This window comes from Typopeltis vanoorti, chromosome 13 (genome assembly GCF_054136105.1).
Source record: "Typopeltis vanoorti isolate ZY-2024b chromosome 13, IOZ_Tvanoo_1.0, whole genome shotgun sequence".
In the NCBI taxonomy this organism is placed as follows: domain Eukaryota; kingdom Metazoa; phylum Arthropoda; class Arachnida; order Uropygi; family Thelyphonidae; genus Typopeltis; species Typopeltis vanoorti.
The window spans coordinates 13263562-13283176 of record NC_143561.1 but is presented as its reverse complement, the minus strand read 5'-3'; the positions used below and the strand labels follow the sequence as shown (position 1 = coordinate 13283176).

The window sequence follows — 19615 nt, the reverse complement described above, 5'->3', positions numbered from 1 at the left end:
AAATAATAAATATCAGGAGTGGAGTAAGACGAGGATGTATGCTTTCACCTCTTTTATTTAATTTATATATTGTTTTAAAACACCATTCAGGAAACTAAAGATAAAATAAATAGTGGCATAAAGATAAATGGTGAGCAAGTCATGTGTATAAGATTTGCTGATGACATAGCCCTTGTAGCAGAAAACAGAAGAACGTTAAAAACAATGCTAGAATTACTAAATAATAACCTTGAAAAATATGAAATCAAAATCAACACAGATAAGACTAAAATCATTGTTACAGGCAAAATCCCTATCAATACAGAGCATATAGACATCAACGGAGAACAAATAAAACAAGTGAAAAGCTTTAAATATTTAGGAAGCCTAATAACAGAAGATGGCAGAACAAGAGAAGACGTAAGATCAAGAATAAACAACGCAAAAGCCCAATTCTCTAAGATGAAAAGCATTTTAACAGGAAACCTCAACCTACAATTGAAAAAAAAATTAGTAAAGACATTGATATGGAGCATTGCACTGTATGGATGTGAAACCTGGATTCTAGGCAGAGAAGATGTAAGAAGATTGGAGGCTTTTGAAGTGTGGTGCTGGCGTCGCATGAATAAAATAAAATGGACAGGAAAAAAATCAAACCAACATGTCCTGAGAGAGATAAACGAAACAAGAACTCTAATAAAATCGATCAAAATGAGAAGGGATAGGTGGTTTGGAGATATACTTCGACATGATGGACTTGTGAAAAGAATAACTGAAGGCAAAATAGAGGGGAAAAGAAGAGGCAGACCAAGGAAAAGCTTTCTTGACCAAGTCAAAGACAGCATGGGTTTGAGGAGTTACCAGGAGGTTAAGAAGAAAGCCAATGACAGAGCGGAATGGAGGAAATTGCTGCTGAGCTACCAGTCCCAAGACTGATGCAACTGATGATGATGATGAATGCCTCAAAAAATTCCTTCATTTCTTCCTTGGTAGAACCTTCTATGGGGACCATAAGCACAAATAAGTCTCATTGTCCAGTTCCCAAATCTGATATTTTCCCACATCACTCTATTTGATATTGCCTGCAATTCAAGATTATTATCCTCATATTTAGTGCTGAATACTATATCTGCTCACTTTTATTCCTGATTGTTAATGCCTGAATATAACATTTTGTATTTGTCACTTAGATCCCACCTGCTTTTGTCTTCTTTGTTTCAGGCACACCTATTATGTCGATCTAGTACTAGCAATTCTTCTAGTTCTTCTTTTCCATTGATACCGCTTATGTTATGTTGAGTTGGGACATGTTCTGGGATTTATTCCAGTAGCTGACATTTCGTTGTTCACCCTGGTTCCCTGACGAAAACAATAGGGGCCTTATTTAAGCAGGTAAGGCCCCAGCTAGCATGAAATTCTGTCGTTGTATCATCATTTTCCATTGTGGTTTAAGCCAATAAGAAATACAGTTTGGTTGGCTAAATCCCAAATTGCCACTCTATCCTTGTTTATTTAGTATCTGGATAGAGACCTAAAAGGGTTCACTACAAGAAGGTGAGATTTGACTTTAGGTCAGATACCCCAGTCGATTCTCTACATTCCTTAAAGAGATACTTGGAAATCTCCTTCCAGTTATATAGCTTTGACCCTTAAGCACCCTCAAGTCCATATTTTTCAGTATGCAGATTTTCAGTTGATGCAGATATTAGCGCTTTCATATATGCATAACAGTTATATGAAATAATTTATTTCTGGATTATTTTACCATGTATGCAGTAATTGACTTTTTACAATGTGAATTCTGTTTAGAGAAGAGATTATTAATCGCCATTTGCTTTGAGATTATCTCTATAAAGATTTTTTTTTATTATTATTCCAAGTGTTATGTACCAAGGGTTCAATTCCAATTGACAATGACTGTTTCTATTATAATCTGGAAAATCACTGACTCAAGACCATATACAAAAAAATACACATTTAATAAAACTAAAACAATATATACATTTTAAATAAATTTACATTACTGCAAGATACTGGATCCAAGGCCTAAAATAAATATGCTTTGGAGATTTTCTTATCCAAAAATATTAAAATCACCTATTCTCTGACTCATTCTATTACTAGATTGTTTAACATATACTTAATCACTTTTACCAAGACTAAACACCTTGTTTAGTCTTGTTTTGTTGTTGTTTTCACAACAACAAAATGTTCATAGTCAGTTTCTCTGTTAAGGCCTTTTTCCGAAAATATAAAATTTTCTTCTTTTCTGTAGGATCCTCTTTTTCTCTTTTATATAGCACACAATATTATTTCTCCTGTCTTACTGATGTATAAATATTCTTACCTCTTGCAGTTCAATTTGATGCACAATTTATTAATTTTTGTACCGGAGGGGGGAAAAGTTTCTTCTACTACTTCAAAAATAACATATCTAAATTGAGCTAATTCCGTCGCCATTTCCAGTAGAATTAACAAATATATCCGGCGTCCTTAAGACAGATGAAACTTTCCAATCAGCGTTTCCTAGAACATTCCTTTAGAACATCGACTGCAATATCTTCTATTATTTACTAATTACTTCGTTGACAGTCTCAACTCCTCCAGTTTAAAGATTCACAGTTTTGCTATTCCTTTTTCAGAATCTACTATTAATATTCTTCCGACTGTCACATAAAACTAAATAAACTTTATAAGAACAAAATTCCTCCGGTCTGCGTTCTTAAACTTCCATTAGCTCTCTCTGTCATCTGTCAATCGTGCATGAAACTCCTTGGCGAGCATGCACACTTCATGTAAAATGGCAAGCGAGAAGTTACATATAATGGCTGACATGTCTCCATTAGTGTACCAGTGTTTCTCAACCTATGGTCCACGATAATGGGACGGGTGGTCTGCAGGCAGACTTAAATAAATAAATATATATTTTTTAATTATCTAAACAAAAATTAAAATTGAATAAGTAAGTAAAAATTATTGAAATAAAAAATGGATACTTAAAAAACCCCCCAACAAATTGCAGCAGAATGACGAGTAATAAGAGAGGTGAAGTGAACAACAATATGGTTTTATATTATTTCCACCTTCCCTTGCTCAGATATGAAGTAAACATTTGTTATCAACATTTCAACCAATTGCTTGTTGTTTATCGATTTTTATTATTGAAGGTTTTCCTCCTTCAACCAAGGCTCAGATCTTCAGAAGTGCTAAGTGATACTTGGACAAAGTGTCGTGAGTTAACCCCAGTATTTATATATTTTTCGGAAATGTTTCTTAATAATGGAAAAGTGGCTTAGAACTAGAACTTTGAAAAGAAAAACAAATGAAACAGGTGATGCTAACCCTAATTGTGATACACGTGTTGTAACGGCAAGTAAATCTGATACTATTGAAGTAGAAGAAACAAGCAGTTCAAAGAAAAAATACAGTACGAAATATAACAGTTCATATTTGGAATTCGGGTTTACTTGGTGTGGAGATGGAAGTGAACGGAAACCTGTGTGTTTTGTGTTATGAAGCGTTGTCGAACGAGGGCATGAAACCTGCGAAACTCTGACATTTAGAAACTAAACATTGTGATGTGAAAAATAAGCTAATTGAATTTTTTCAGCAATGCTTAGGGACATTAAATCATGAGAAAGATATAGTTTTGGCCATGGGTTTGATTAATAGCAAGGCACTGGAAGTATTCTATCTCTTAAGTTTGCATGTAGTGAAAACGGAAACCTCGTTCTATCGGGGAAAATTTCTACTTCCAGCTATAAAAGATGTGGTAAAAACTGTTTGGCAAAAAGTTTCTAAAAGATGTTGATATGAGTCCTCTTTCAAATGACACTGCCAGTTGCAGAATTAATGATATGGCAGGTGACGTAGAATCTCAGTTAATCGAAAGGGTTAAGCAGAGTCCTTATTATACGTTACAAATAGACAAGACTACTGATGTTACAAATGATGCTTATTAATATGCTACGTAAGATATGCACATGATAACAACATTCATGACTATATTCTGTTTTGCAGAACTTTGTCATCCTGAACAACTCGAAGAGATATTTCACACTCAATAATTATGTAATACACAAAGGGATCCACCGGGAAAAATGTATGGGCTTCTGTTGGGATGCAGCTCACACCCTTACAAGCAGGCAGGCATAGTGGGAGTTGTTTCTATGGTCAAAGAAGTAGCTCTCATATGAATTGGGTGCATTGTTTCATACATAGGAAGTGTTAGCCTCCAAAGGAATGCCACCATGATTTAAAACTGTGCTCTGCAACGCTGTAAAGCTAGTTAATTTTTATTAAGGCTCGACTGTTAACTAACATCTTATTTTCAGTACTCTGTGATGATACTGGCAGTGAATATATACAACTTTTGCTTCATTCTGAAATTCGCTGGCTTTCCAGGGGCAAATTACTAACAAGGTTATTTCAATTAAGGCATGAAGTTTTATTGTTTGTAAATGAATGCAATTCTGATTTTGCATTACTCCTTGTTGATAAAGCATGGTTATCAACAATATCCTATATTTCAGACATTTTTTCAAAATTAAATGAACTAAATTTCTCCCTTCAGGGAAATTCTTTAACTGTTCTTGATGCCTATGACAGAATAAAAGCATTAGAGAAAAAACTGGTGTTATGGATTAGTTGTGTAAAAGACAATTTGCACCCTTTTCCCACTGTTACTTGCGCTTTCAAGTGATATGGGCTTAAATTGCAATTACGTGATCTTGGTTTGGCTCGATTCTGGATCTCGCCTTCAGTGAGAAGTGAATTTCCTGAATTATCTGAAAAAGGAGATTTAAAAATTTTCATGCAGTTTTCTACAACCTATCTTTATGAGAAAGGATTTTCATTGCTCCTTCAAAAACAAATTACAGAAATCGTCGTCTTAGTGTGCGTGCCGATCTTCGACTGAAGTTGACCAATATTGAGCCAGATATCTTATTAAAAGTAAGTAGTTACATAATTAGATCATATTATTTATTTGCTTAATAAAAATTAAACTTTGTTCAATGATGATACTTTTAATTGTTTACTTCCAATTTAATTATATTTCCACATGTATTCAAAACATGCTTTTAGATTTATTATGTTATAAATGGCACGGTTTTTCCCAAACGTTGGTAATATCCTCATAGGTTTTTAAAACATTACATAACTTAGTGGTCTGTAGAATTGTTTTAGGCATTTTACTGGTCCTTCGGTTTAGAAAGGTTGAGAAATGCTGCTTTAGAAAATTGACTGCAATATTATTATTATTAAGAGAGACTCTTAATAATAATAATTCCTCCCTCCCTCGACAAGTCTGACTCCAGGGAGTCAGACTTGTCGAGGGAGGCCACCTACTACACACACACACACACATCAGCTATCATACTTATTCTTAAATTCATTCACACTGATTGCACTCACAACATCCAATGGCAATCCATTCCAATCACGCACCACCCTTTGAGAGAAATATCTAGCCCTTGCACCCTTCTTGGCAGCCTTCATTCTCAGTTTCCAAGGATGCCCTCTCGTCCTTGAATAAATTGAAAAATTCCATCAATTGAAATCCTGTATGACCCTTTCAGAAGTTTGTAAGTCTCAATCATATCACTCCTCTTTCTCCTGTTTACTGGTGTTTGCAGTCTACAAATTCTCAATCTGTCTTCATAATCAGTATTCCACAATCCTGATATCATTTTTAACACTCCTTTGTACTCTCTCCAATATATATCAGAATCACAATGGAAACCAGGAGACCAGACCTGCACACAATAGTCCAAGTGAGGTCTTATCAAGGCCTTGTAAAGAGGCAAAATAACATTATTATCTTTAAATGTGAACGTTCATTTCAGGATTGCAATTATATTTTGAGTTGTATTTGCAATCTTTGCCACATGGCCCCTAAACTTCAACTTCCTATCTATTAACACTCCAAAATCCCTTGCCTGATCCCTGTGGTACACCACTTGTTACCTTAAACCTTGCAGACTCAGATCCCCCGTATACCACTTTTTGATATCTGTCAGTCAGCCATCCTCTTATCCATGCTAATATTGTATAACCAAAACCCAAACTCTTCAATTTATGCAGCAGTCTGCTATGCTGTATTCTGTCAAAAGCCTTAGCAAAATCCACAAGTATCATGGTGTATCCATTCCCCTTGTCTAGTTCAGTGGTAACATTGTTATAGAATGTGAGCAAGTTGCTAAAACATGACCTTCCCTTAGTAAATCCATGTTGTTCATTGCAAAGTAGATATTCACTCTCAACCCATTTTTGAATGTGGGCTTTAACCAATTTTTCCAAAATCTTACCACCACTCTTGAGATACTAATTGGTTGATAGTTGGATACATCGGTCTTTGCACCACCCTTGGGCAAATATTCCATCTGAATGGAATATTTGCACTATACTGATGGAATAGGGACTGATATTTCATCAGTTCCTATTGCTGAATTCTTATTCAGTTTGTGCAAACGGCTCTAATACCTCGGCCTCACACACCTGCGTTTCTTCATCTAGTGAAGAGGTATCAGTGAGCTCAATGTTGCGTTCACCAGGTTGATAGCTTTAAACAAAATGGGCACTCATTAACTGAACAACTTCTGCACCTGTAACTCTCACGCCATCTGGATTTAGAAAAGTTATTCTTTCATATTCATTCCTTCTTTTACTTGCAGGATATTGATAAAATTCTTGTGGGTTGTCTTTAGCACTCCATGTAAAATATCTTCTATTATTTACTAATTACTTTTTTGACAGTATCAACTCATCCAGTTTAAAGATTCACAGTTTCACTATTCCTTTTTCAGAATCTACTGTTAATATTCTTCCGACTGTCACATAAAACTAAATAAACTTCATAAGAACAAAATTCCTCCTGGCTGCGTTCTTAAGCTTCCATTAGATCTCTTTGTCAGCTGTGAATCACACATGAAACTCCTTGTGCAAGCATGCACACTACATGTAAAATGGCAAGCGAGAAGTTACATATAATGGCTGACATGTCTCCATTAGCGTAATGAGAATGTCTTTATGAAGCACAATACTTAACAATTTTAAACTACAATAAAATTTCTGAAAGTAACGCAACTATCCAAATCCAGTAAGTAAATAAATATTTTAAATGCTTTACATTTCATTTTGACAAACTAATATCAATAATGAGCACATTGCAAGTGCAGACAATACGTGTTATGAAACCAAAACTAATAATGTACTAACATAAACAATTTGTAAGAATATTCATAATTTTAAATTATGATTATTTTTACAATTCCACTTCTGAAAGGCTACTAGCTTATGGTTGGAAAGCAAATATGCTAATCTCTTGGTAAATCTGACTACCTAAAATACGGAGCATATTACAATGCTATTGAAAGTGTTATCACTTGGTTATAAATTAAACTTGCCAAAAATTATATTCTTGTTTAATCCTTTATCCAATTATTAACAATTTGCACATGAATTATCTTCATGACTAGGCTACTTATGTATAGAGACTTATGACTTTGCATTTATTTTTTCCTTAGTATTCCATAATGCAAAGTACACATTCTTTTGGATGTGTATAATGCTATGCATTATGGGAAGGTCCACTACCCAGAGTGGTTTCAACCTTGAGGTTTCATCAGTGGGAGCCAGAAGATACAAAGGTTGAAGTAATACAGAAGTCATATTTCCATATACGAGTAGTGAAAAAGTGTGTTGCATTACTAAAAGACTCTGGATTAAAGATAACTGTAGGAAATCTTTTCCTCATTAAACAAAAATTATATTTTTGTTTAATCCTTTCTATAGCTATCTTTATCCAGAGTATTTTAATAACAAGATGATATGTTTTCACCACTTGTATATGGGAAATATGACTCTGACATTACTTCAACCTTGATATATCTTCTGCATCTGGCTCTTACTGTTGAGACCTCAGTTAAGGTCAATACCAGTCTGTGTAGTGCCACTTCCATAATCTATAGCATTATTACACCTCTGAAAAGATGTGTGCTTTGCATTATGGGATACTAAGAAAAAATGTATGTTTAATAAAATATATATACAAAACAAACTTTCAATTAACAACTTGAGCTACTTGAATCAAGACCTATTTTAATTAATAAAGCAAATTAATTTGTGATTGTATTGCTCATAAAAGATTGACACTCGCTTGCTCTGTTACTGAATTGTTTTACATAAGTTTTTTTCAACCAACACTCAAGGAGCTCAAGCTCATCTGGAGTGGGTTTTTACAAAAATCCATCCTGCAATGGGATTTGAACCCATCATTTTTTGTTTGGTATTTGGTTTGCTTTATTGGCACAAAGACTATAGTGGTCATACTGTGCCAAAACAAAAGTTTTGGCAACCCCCCCCCCCCCCCCTCTCCTCCCAAAAAAGTTGGTTGGAAAGCAAGTGTATTATTGTACACTTAGCCAACCAGGCCTGCTTATTATTATTATATAGTTAATATTATTTTTATACAGAGATATCAGTCTATTGTACTGAATGACTGAATTTTCACAGATCAAGAGTTTCATGCAAAATGGTTTCCAATCAAAATTCTTTGTAAGGTTTCTCCTCATGATACTGTCAAAATGTATTATGTTTTATAGAATTCCTTGATTTGGCAAAATTGAAGAGAAGATATCCTGTTAATGAAGAAAGTCTTTGTAGATATATGCTTCCATATTCTTCATTTTTCTTCTCCTCCCTCCACATAGAGAAAATAATTACTTCTTTTCAAAGGCCCCTTTGAACTGGAAAATATCAACAAAATTCATACTGCTTGTGAGAGTTTTTAATTACTTTGATCTAATAGTAAGACTTCATTTTTTTAAAAAACAATTCTTTCTTTCAAGGTTACTTGTTGATCAGCATTCATTGTAGAGAATTTATGGAGAACAAAATACACCTGTTGAGCAATTACTTTACTTACAGTTAAGAAAATGACATCTCATGTTACAACCTCTATATCACCAGGAAAGCATATATGTGAACAAGCTACATGACACTAAGCAAAAGTAAGCTAAATCTAATTGCTTTAATTGATTTACACTAGTCTGACCTCTGGTTAAAAAAAAAAAAAAAAAAAAAAAAACAGGCATCAGATAGTTCTTCATTGTGTATTCTGTGCTTCTATATTTATGGACACAGAATAAAATTTCTTTTACTGCCATGAGTGATCCACATTAAGACTTATGTAATTAGTGCTGTAAAATATCTTTTTTTTTGTTTATTTGACCAACTGATCACACGTGCATGCATGTGCAATTTTGTGCATCAGATGATTTCTGTTTTGCAATATAATAGTTCAGTTCTGTTAGAAAGATTATTATTGATAATAACTCACAGCAGTAATTTATGTTCTCCAGGTTTTCTTGTGGTTCTTCAAATAATATCTTATCTAGTGAAATATTTTTTCCCATTGATATTTCTGCTGGCTCTTTATAGGTTGGTTCCAGTATTAACTGTTAATTTTGTAGAATGAACTAATTTCACTAGACCACAATATTTATATTTTTTATTTTGTTTCCATTTAAGATTCCCATTTGCAATGAATGCATTGTGGTAGAGCACAAGCAGCCAGAGCATCTTTATGAACGTGCTTCTGAGGCTGAACAAAAGCAGAGAGAAGAGCTTCAGAATTTGATAGCAGAAAGCAAAAGCAAGGTGAAATTTTGTGAAGAAGCCACATCTACTCTTGAAGCTTGTCTATCAGAACTTCAGTTACAAAGAGATAATGCTAAATCTTATATTCAGGTAGTAATTTTTATTCTATAATTGAAAAATATCCTTTAATAGTAATAAGCATGAAACCAGACAAAGATTTTATGTGAATTTCCTGATTTCTATAACTGGCTACTCCTCTGCTCTGTCATAAATTTAATGGTCACTTGGAAATGCTTCTGTTACTGTGATAGTAACCTATTCTAGTCTACAACTGTTCTGTAGTGTAAAATGACACCTACTCTGAAAGAAGCACATAAATCATGATTTCAGTTTGTCAGTAATTCATTAATATGATTATCTTGATATTTTTAGGAAGGAGATTGTCAACATGAATGTTAATAAATAAAATTTTGCAAAAGTTGAATTTGACATCACAAAACTAGTAAAGATAAATGATATGTACTTGACATCATTAGATGTCAAGTCATTGGTCTCTATAAAAGTAGCCCAGTTGTGAAGATACTTCACATGCACACTTGGTTTGCTTACACTTGGATAAAAGATTAAATCTTTAATTTTTGGTATAACCAAGTGAAAAAAACTTTCAACATAATTAGATATTGTTCATCTGTAAAATAAAATTAAAAAAAAAATAAAAAATAATAATAAAATGGGAAAAAATCCTTAACCCACTCACAATACAAATATGCTATAGATTTACATAAAAATGTTTTGTGGATGGCAGCCACATAAACTGAAATTCTGAAGATGAGTTTATATAAGGCAGTGTTATGCTCCCAAATATGAGGTTGGGATAGCGTTTTTTTTTTTTTTTTTTTTTTTTTAGAGTAAATCCATTGACTTCTTATATAGTTATATTTATTTCTACGAAGTAGGCAACCATTTTTTCTAATGGATTCAGCTGAATCTACTTTGGGGAAAATCATCAATCATGAATATTAGCTTCTAAGATAATTGTAACTATTTGACAAAGACATCTTCTTCCTTGATTTGTAATTCCTGTTTAAAGTAGAAATAATGAATAAATTGAAATAATTCTGTGGATGAGAGTCTCAGCTTTTCTCAGTTCATGAGAAGGTGGTTGGTTATTTTATTGGCATGTTGACAATTGAAAACAAATTGCATATTGTTCTAGGTATATTCAATATACAGAGTATCTGTAGCTCAATCGGTATAGACAAATCCCTTTGGTCAGAAAGACCTGGGTTCGATTCCTGTTCATAACGTGAGGAATTTATCTAGTCTCTTTTGACTAAAGGTGAGTTAGCCAGTCTCATATGGAGGTAGAGAGTTTTCTTCTCCCATAAACTAGGGTTTTTTGTCCCTCAGAACAGGCAAACTGGCCAGTAGAACACACAATTTACTGCCTTATCCCCATATTACGGTTAGGAAGTCCAGTGATACTTAGAAGGCCATGGGTGTTTAAGTGCCTGTTAGAGCCACTGATGGATGGATATCCTTGTATTCAGTATACTAGGTAGATAATATATAAGGAAGTGAGAATTCAGCATTCAAAAAAAGTAAAGTATATGGATGGAAAAAATTAATTTCTAACGAAACATAATTTTTTCAAGTTGATTCTTCGTTAAAAAAAAAGTGAGAAATAGGTGTCTTGTTATATCAGAGAGAATCTCTGCATGTAGCTGAGTCAGAGTAGTAAAACTTGCAAATGATAACCTTTCCTGAATAAAGTTGACAGTGCTTATGTAGGAGTACTCTAATACTCATCTAAGCTATACATAGTTTTGGCGAGTGCTCTTACTAGTATAAAATAATCTGTATCAAACTTTTAGATTATGGAAACCAAGATCCCAAGAAAACTAGTATACCAGGTGTGTTGGCCTGCAAAATTTTGGATGACCACTGTTGGTAAGAGGATAATGCACGAAGTTTCAAAGCAAAGCCTACAGGAACCTTGGAAACAGATGATGCCTTTAACCTTAACAGAAAGCATTAATTGCAACATTGAATATTAGAACCATGTTTCAAATTGGAAAGATGTGAGAAGTTATAAAGGAAATAGGAAAGCAAGAAATAGATATGAGGTGTGACGATTTAATTCACAGAACGGCCATGTAGCGTTTCCCCGTGTGGTGATTTGGTTGGAGTCATGCAAGTAATCATGTTTGTACATCTTTTAAACCTCAAGCTGATAGAGCCATTTGCTAGTTGACTTTTGCAAAAACAATAGAGATCTGAATGTAAACTTCGGCGTAAAAATGTGTGATCGAAATTTGGAGCAGTGTGTTAACATCAAATTTTGTGTGAAAATTGGCAAAACTGCTACTGAAACATTGGAGCAGTTGAAAGTGGCATATGGTGTAGATGTCTGAAAAAGTCTAGTGTCTTTGAGTGGCATAAGAGATTCAAAGGTAGGCAAGAAGATGTGAATGACGACCCCAGAAGTGGGCAGCCAAAAACAGAAATGGTGGATGCAAATGTGAACAGAGTGTGAGATTTGGTATGGTCTGACAAACGATTAAGTGTTCAATTAATCGCTGATGAATTGCAAATGAATTAAGAAACAGTCCGGGTAATTTTAACTGAAGAATTGGGGATGCAAAAGATTTCTGTGAAGTTTGTGCCTCTGATCTTGACGGACAAACAGAAGGTTTAAGTTACGATTGATGATTCTGCAAATAAGCACATGTTTCTGAGAGTAATTACGGGTGACGAAACCTGGTGCTTCCAGTATGATCCTGAAACAAAATGTCAGAGCATGCAGTGGGAAAACCCAGGGTTCACCATGTCCAAAAAAAGCACACGTCACACTTGCAGTTCAAAGACCATGCTGGTGTGAATCTTTGATCACATGGGGATAGTCCATTATGAATTCATTGAACATTGATGGTCAACCCACAATACTATTTAGAGGTGCTGAAAAGATTACAGATTCTGTTTGGAGAAAAAGACCTGAATTGTGGCCTGACAAGTGGATCATTCATCACGACAATGTGCCAAGGCATAGTGCACTCATTGTGTGAGTGCACTATGGCTTGGCACAATAAAGTAGATTACCAAATTAGGTCATCCTGCTTATTTATCCAGCAGTTCTCTGTGATTTCTGGCTGTTTCCAAAATTAAAGACTGCTAAAAGGATGAAGATTTTCTATTGCTGATATCCAGCATAATGTGATGAAGAAACTCAAGAGTATTCCAGAAAAAGAGTTCTAGTTCTGTTTCCAAAAATGGGAACAGCATATAGATGCACAAGGAGACTACTTCGAAGGCAACAGTAGCTACTAACGTATAGTTCCGAATGTAGGTTTTTTACAGGTGCATTTCAGAATTAAATTGTCGCACCTCATATTTTAGGGATAAGTGAGTGAGATGGGATGCTTAAGGGTCAAAGCTCTGTATAACTGAGAGGAGACCTCCACATAGTCTTTAAAGGAATGCAGAGAACCAACCAGGACTTCTGACCTAATGTCCAATCCTCACCTTCTCGTGGTGCACCCTGATGGGTATCAACCTGGATACTGAATGAACGAGGATGGGCTGGCAATTTGGGATTTAGCCGACTAAATTGTATTCCTATTGGTAAAACCACAATACAAAATGATGGTACAACATGACAAAATTTCATGCTGGCTGGAGGCATCGCCCGGTTAAACAAGGCCCCCGATGTTTTCGCCAGGAAACCAGGGTGAACAGCGAAAAGTCAGCTACTGGAACAAACCTGAAAACGCACCCCAACTCAACATCACCAGAGTTAAAGATCGGTACTATCAACATAAGAAGCCTGAATGGCAAAGAAATAGAGCTAGCGGAGGAATTAGATAAGTACCAGATCAACATAATAGGGGTAACTGAAACAAAAAAAGACAAAAACTGGTGAGATCTTTCTGAGCAATAAATACAAAATGTTATATTCAGGCAATGACAATCAAGGAAAAGGAGTAGCCATAGTATTCAACACAAAATACGAGGCTCATCTTCTTGAATGGCAGGCAGGCAGTGAAGTAGAGTGATTTGGGCAAATATCAGAATGGGGAACTGGACAATGAGACTTATTTGTACCTATGGTCCCACAGAAGGTTCTACTAAGGTAGAAGTGGAGGAATTTTTTGAGGCTCTAGAGAAAGCTACTGACACAATGAAAAAGGAAAAGTTGGTCCTTGTTGGAGATCTAAATAGCAGAATAGGAAGTGATTGTCAGACATACAAAAATGTTTTGGTGAAATTTGACGAAAAGAGCAAAGCTAATAATAATGGCAAATATTTGTTGGATTTCTGTTCAGGACATGGACTGGTTATTACTAACACCATGTTCCAACATAAAAATATGCACAAATTCACATGGAGAGAAGATGCAAGGAATAAGGAAAGTCTCATTGACTACGTTATTGTTGATAGTGATGTTTTCTCCCTGGTGCAGGACACCAGAGTGTGCAGATGATTTGAAATTGGAAGTGATAATTATATAGTCTTGAGCAGGAAGTGATCACTATTTAGTTAGTCTTGAGCAGGATAAAATTGAATTTCATATTGAAAAGAATGATATGTAAGAAAATTTTAAAGCGAACAAAAGTTGAGCAGCTCTGAGATGTGAACTGTAGACTAAAATACACAAAGATTATTGAAGGAAAAATGAAAGAGTTTGAGAACAGGAACCAAACCTTGGAGATTCAGTGGCAAGCCTTGAAGAAAACCCTGATTGATTCAGCTAGAGTGGCATGTGGTGAAATTGTCTGCAAAGATAGAAAAATCAGAACTCCAAGGTGGACACAGGAAGTTAAGGAGGCATTGATGGAAAAGAAGAAAACATATCAAAAGTTTTTGGCAAATAAGTCAGCTTGTGCTCTTAGAGAATACAGAGACAAATGTAAGAAAGCTAAACAGTGTGTAAAACTAGCTAAACAAAATGGAAAATAAATATCAAGAAGGCGGCAAAATATTCTGCAGGTTGTTGAAGCTTAGGAATGGAGGAAAGAGTGCTGTAAAAGGAGTTAGAGATGATAAAGGTGACATGAAACAGGAGAAAAAGATATCGTTGAAGTATGGAGTAATTACTTTGAAAATTTGCTAAATGAAACAAGCAGTGATGACAGCACAGCGATTAAAAAAAAAAATTAAAAAAAAAACGCTGACCAGACATGCATTCAGGAATACATATCCATACTTGAAGTAGAAAAAGCCATCAAAGGCTTGAAATGTGGAAAGGCACCAGGAGTAGATGATATTCGACCAGAAATGTTGAAGTATGGTGGTATAAATGTCTTACAGTGACTGCACTGCATAGTTCATAATGCCTGGACAGAGGGACGAATTTCCAATATTTGGAGTAGAGCTCTCAGAGTACCCATATATAAAAACGGAAATAAAACTGAATGTGAAAATTACAGAGGTATATCCCTACTGAGTGTTCCTGGTAAGATATATGCAAGTATACTTGAGAAATGGTTGAGAAGAATTGTGGAAGAAAAGCTTGGTGAAGAACAAGCTGGATTCAGGTCAATTAGAGGCTGTCAGGATCAGATCTTCAGTTTACGACAAACAGTTGAGAAAGCATGGGAATATAACAAAGATCTGTATTTAAGTTTTGTCGATTTGGAAAAGGCATATGACAAGGTGCCAAGAGAGAAGCTATTCAATATGCTACATTTATATGGTGTCAATGGGACATTATGTCAAGCAATACTTGGTCTTTATTTGAGTTGTAAGTCAGCAGTTAGAATTGAAGGAAGTACAGGAAGATGGTTTAATGTTAAATCTGGTGTGAGACAAGGATGTACATTATCCTCTCTGTTATTCATTATCTATATGGATCACATTATGAAGGAAAGTGGTATTAAACATGATATCAAAATTGGAAATGTTAATGTCAGCTCTTTGCTTTATGCAGATGATGTTATACTCCTAAATAAATCTGCTACAAGTCTGCAAGATTCTCTGACTAAATTGAATAACTGTTGTAATAGATATGGTATGAAGGTCAGCAATAAAAAGACAAAGACAATGAAGATAGGCAGAATCATTGGAAATGTCAACTGTGTTGCGAATGGGGAACCTGTGGAACAAGTAAAACATTTCAGCTACTTAGGCACGATTTTTACTGAAGATGGTAAATTAAATATAGAAATAGACAACAGAATCAACAAAGCTGGTATGGTAGGAAGTCAATTGAATAAATTCATATGGAATAAGAGAGAAATTAGTCGGAACACTAAATTAGCTGTATACAAGACAGTGTTGAAACCAGTTTTAACTTATGGATCTGAGAGCTGGGTCAGAAGTAAAACACTTTACCAAAGACTAGAGACCGCAGATATGAGAGTTCCTAGAAAGATTAGAGGCGTGAACAGGTGGCATCAATGGCAATATCATATTAAAAACAAGGAAATTAGGAAAGAACTTGATATTGTCAGCATCCAGGAATGCGTTAGCAGAGCTAATCTCAGGTGGTATGGTCACTTAAACAGAATGGACAAGGAAAGATTAGCAAAACAAGTGTTCTCTGCCATCTTGGCAGGAAAATAACCCACAGGAAGACTAAGATATAGCTGGATTGATACGGTACAAAGTGCCTTAGACGATAGAAATATAAGATCTGATAATGTTGGAGTCTTGACAAGTAACAGACTGATTTGGAGGAAAATTGTAGATAGAAAGTTAGTAATGATGTAAATTTTTCATGTGGTACTATCATATCCTTTATACCTCCCTTGAGGGTACATGGCAGGAATTTGATGATGGTGAGTTGAGATGAACAGGCTTTGGAGGAGAGAACTGTAGATGGATATCAGATATTGTATTCAGGATGAGATTCAAGTCATTAAAGAGGTGTGACATTTATATTTAGTGCAGAATCATGTAAAAGCTTGAATAATTGGAAGCTTATAATGTGAGCAGATAAAACTCCTAGTTTATATTCAAGATGATATACTAAGATGATATTTAAGATTATATTTGTATTATGGTTGATTAAATCAACCATAATACAAATTTATGCATCAACAATCGTAGGATCTTGAAGAGAAGGAGAATTTTTCTAAGTAACAAAAATGTATAGAGCAAGTGCTGAAACATGCATGATTATACTTATGGATAACATGAATGATATAGTTGGCATATGAAATAATGAAGATGAGAGAGCAGTAGATAAAAAAATCATGTTTTAAGTTTTTTTTATCTTTGTTCTACTATACATTAAAGATACCAAAAAATTATATGTATACTTGGTTTTAATCCTTTACCCAGCAAAGCAAAACAATATTTTGCATGTGAAATATATATTTACATCTGAACTACTTGTATATAGTAGCTAATGACCTCACATCACTTACCTTAGTATATATTCCATAATGCAAAGCACACATCCTTTTGGATGTGTAAAATGGTATGTATAATGGAAGTTTAATATCTCTCTCAGGTCTGGCTCCCACTGATGAGACCTGAGTAAAGGTCAAAACTGATCTGGGTAGTGACTCTTCCCATTATGCATAGCATTTTATACATCTGAAAGGGTGTATGCTTTGCATTATGGGTATGTGATGTGAAGTCATTGACCTCTATATAGTGAATATATATGACGTGCAAAACATTGTTTTGCTTTCTTGGGTAAAGGATTAAAACCAAATATATAATTTCTTGGTATCTTTAAGGTAACAAAGCAGTTTTCAAGAAATGAGAATGGTGACCTGCAGTGGCATTTTGTGAAATGAATAATTTTGTGTTAGGATGACTTATTTAAACATAAAGACATACATAAAATAACCTGGATATCATCAAATGGTAAAACTAAAACCTAAATTAATCATATTGCAATCAAAGATAATTTTAGGAGTTCGTTCATTCTTAGATGTTAAGGTAGGGCGAGGAGCTGATCATCATTACTCAGTAACAGCCAAAATTAAAATTGAAACTGCATATGTCTAATTTAAAAACAAATGAAATTAAGAAAAATTGTTCTATTATGATAAAAAAATTGATTTCATATTTTTGGAAATTGAGAAGCTAGAAGGTGAGAAAGTAGAAAGACCAGAAGACATGGTGGAAAAGCAATAGAAAAATTTTAAAATAGTATATAACAAGGTTGACCTGTGTGGTGACTGGGAATTAGAATTGTCCCACTGTGAGTTCATACGCATCGTAAAAGGTGATCAGTTGAACACCCAGAGTCTGGGGGGGGGGGTATAGCCAGACCACCCTGCCTCCGGGGGGCATAAAAATAGTCCTGGTCCTCCAGTTTGGGGGTTGGACTTGGTGCTGACTACTCCATCCTGTAAAAAAAAAAAAAAAAAAAAAAAAAAAAAAACTTAAGAAATTCAAAGTAAAAGCTGGACTGATTAAAGAAAGACCTGCTAAGCGAATTAAGGATATGATTATTGCAACTTGGAATGTTTTATTATTATATAGACAAAAAGCCTTGATGATGCTCCTGGATGAACTTAAACCCTACAATATAGACATCATCTTCTTACAGGAAATAAGATGGAAAGGGGAAGGTATTATTGGGAAAAAAAAAACAAAAACATTTTTTAGTTTCCAAAAAAAGGAACATAAGTTAGGACTAGTCTTTATTGTTAACAAAAAAGATTTAAACACCTTGTTTTAAATATCAAAGCAATAAGTGAAAAACTTTGCTGGTTAAGAATAAGAGGAAAATTTTTAATTATAGTGTCATTAATATACACATACCTACTGAAGAAAAAGATGAAAATGAACAAGAGGAACAATCCAGAACAAGAGGAAGCAGATCTCCCCAACAAATGTGAGCTCCGAGTTAAGCGACAGTGATGCAGAACTCAAACGAGGGGTGACCAAATTCGAGGCCTTCCAGTGAGTCATGTTTGTGATCGCACACAAGGTTATGGCATTTCAAAAACTAAATGGCCTAATTCAATAATTTACCACTCGACTTTGGTGGCCAATTGTGGATAATTATAGTGATGCACACTGCTATGTAAAATGATATTTTCATCATAATGATAACACACAAAAAATTTGTTTATAATTTTCATTATTTATGTAACTTCTAAGCAATATTTTGACTGAATTTGTTGAATTTTGAACACTAAAGAAGTAAATATAAGTAGAAACTAATAAAAAATTAACTTTTTATTTTTTTCAAAAACCTTCATTTCTTGCAACCTGTTTCTGGAACCCATATCACCTGTATAACTAAAATTTTTGTTCCAGTTAAAATTGTCAAAGATGCTAACTAAAAGACAAAACATAATTTTGATATTCCGTAGAAATTCTGCACAACATTTTTTTTTTAAATAGAGCTAAAAATGATCAGGACACAGGGTTCTTTAAGTCCCAGTAGGTCTAGGACTCAAAGTGTTAATCTAGTCATTGATTAGATTATCAGAAAATCAAGAAATGAAATGGAATCCTATATCACAGATCTAGATTATGCTGATGACATAGTTTTGATATCATCAAAATACAGTGATATATAAACAAAAGCAGAAAACCTGTATAAAACAGCTGAAAATGGTTGGTCTTAAAATAAATTACTGAAACAGAAGTCCTTAAACTAAACAGCAAATGCCACCGAGATCAATCGGCATGCTGTAGAAGATGTTAAGAAATTTACATATTTGGGAGCAAATGTGGATACTGATGGTGGAACTGACAGGGATATAATGCAAAGACTAAAAAGTTAATAGTGCTTCAGAAAATTGAGTAATATATGGAAATCTTCAAAATATCATAATGAAACCAAAATAAAGATCTTCAATAGCAATGTTAAGGCCATATTATTATATAGATCAGAGACAGAAACTGACCAAAAAACAAGAATATGAATTAGTTTACAAACAAAATGTCTGCATTAAATGTTAAAACTATTTTGGCTCTAATGTGTGACAAACATAGACTTATATAAATTAACTGTGCAAAAAAATAAATAAATAAACATTGCTGATGAAATAAAAAAAAGTCAGATGGAAATGGATTGGACACATACTGAGAATGGACAGCAGAGAGAGATTCCTAGAGTGTCTTT

General features: G+C 34.3%; 1 protein-coding gene across 2 annotated transcripts in view; it reads left to right on the top strand.

The window, feature by feature from the left end:
* Window positions 1–19615, top strand: part of LOC150099939 (protein meiotic P26-like) — a 277051-nt gene that overhangs the window by 98638 nt on the left and 158798 nt on the right. For both annotated transcript variants that reach the window (XM_090402559.1, XM_090402558.1), the window contains exon 5: window positions 9511–9729. In XM_090402559.1, the coding sequence (XP_090258685.1) occupies window positions 9511–9729 (219 nt within the window). The remainder of the gene's footprint in view (window positions 1–9510; window positions 9730–19615) is intronic.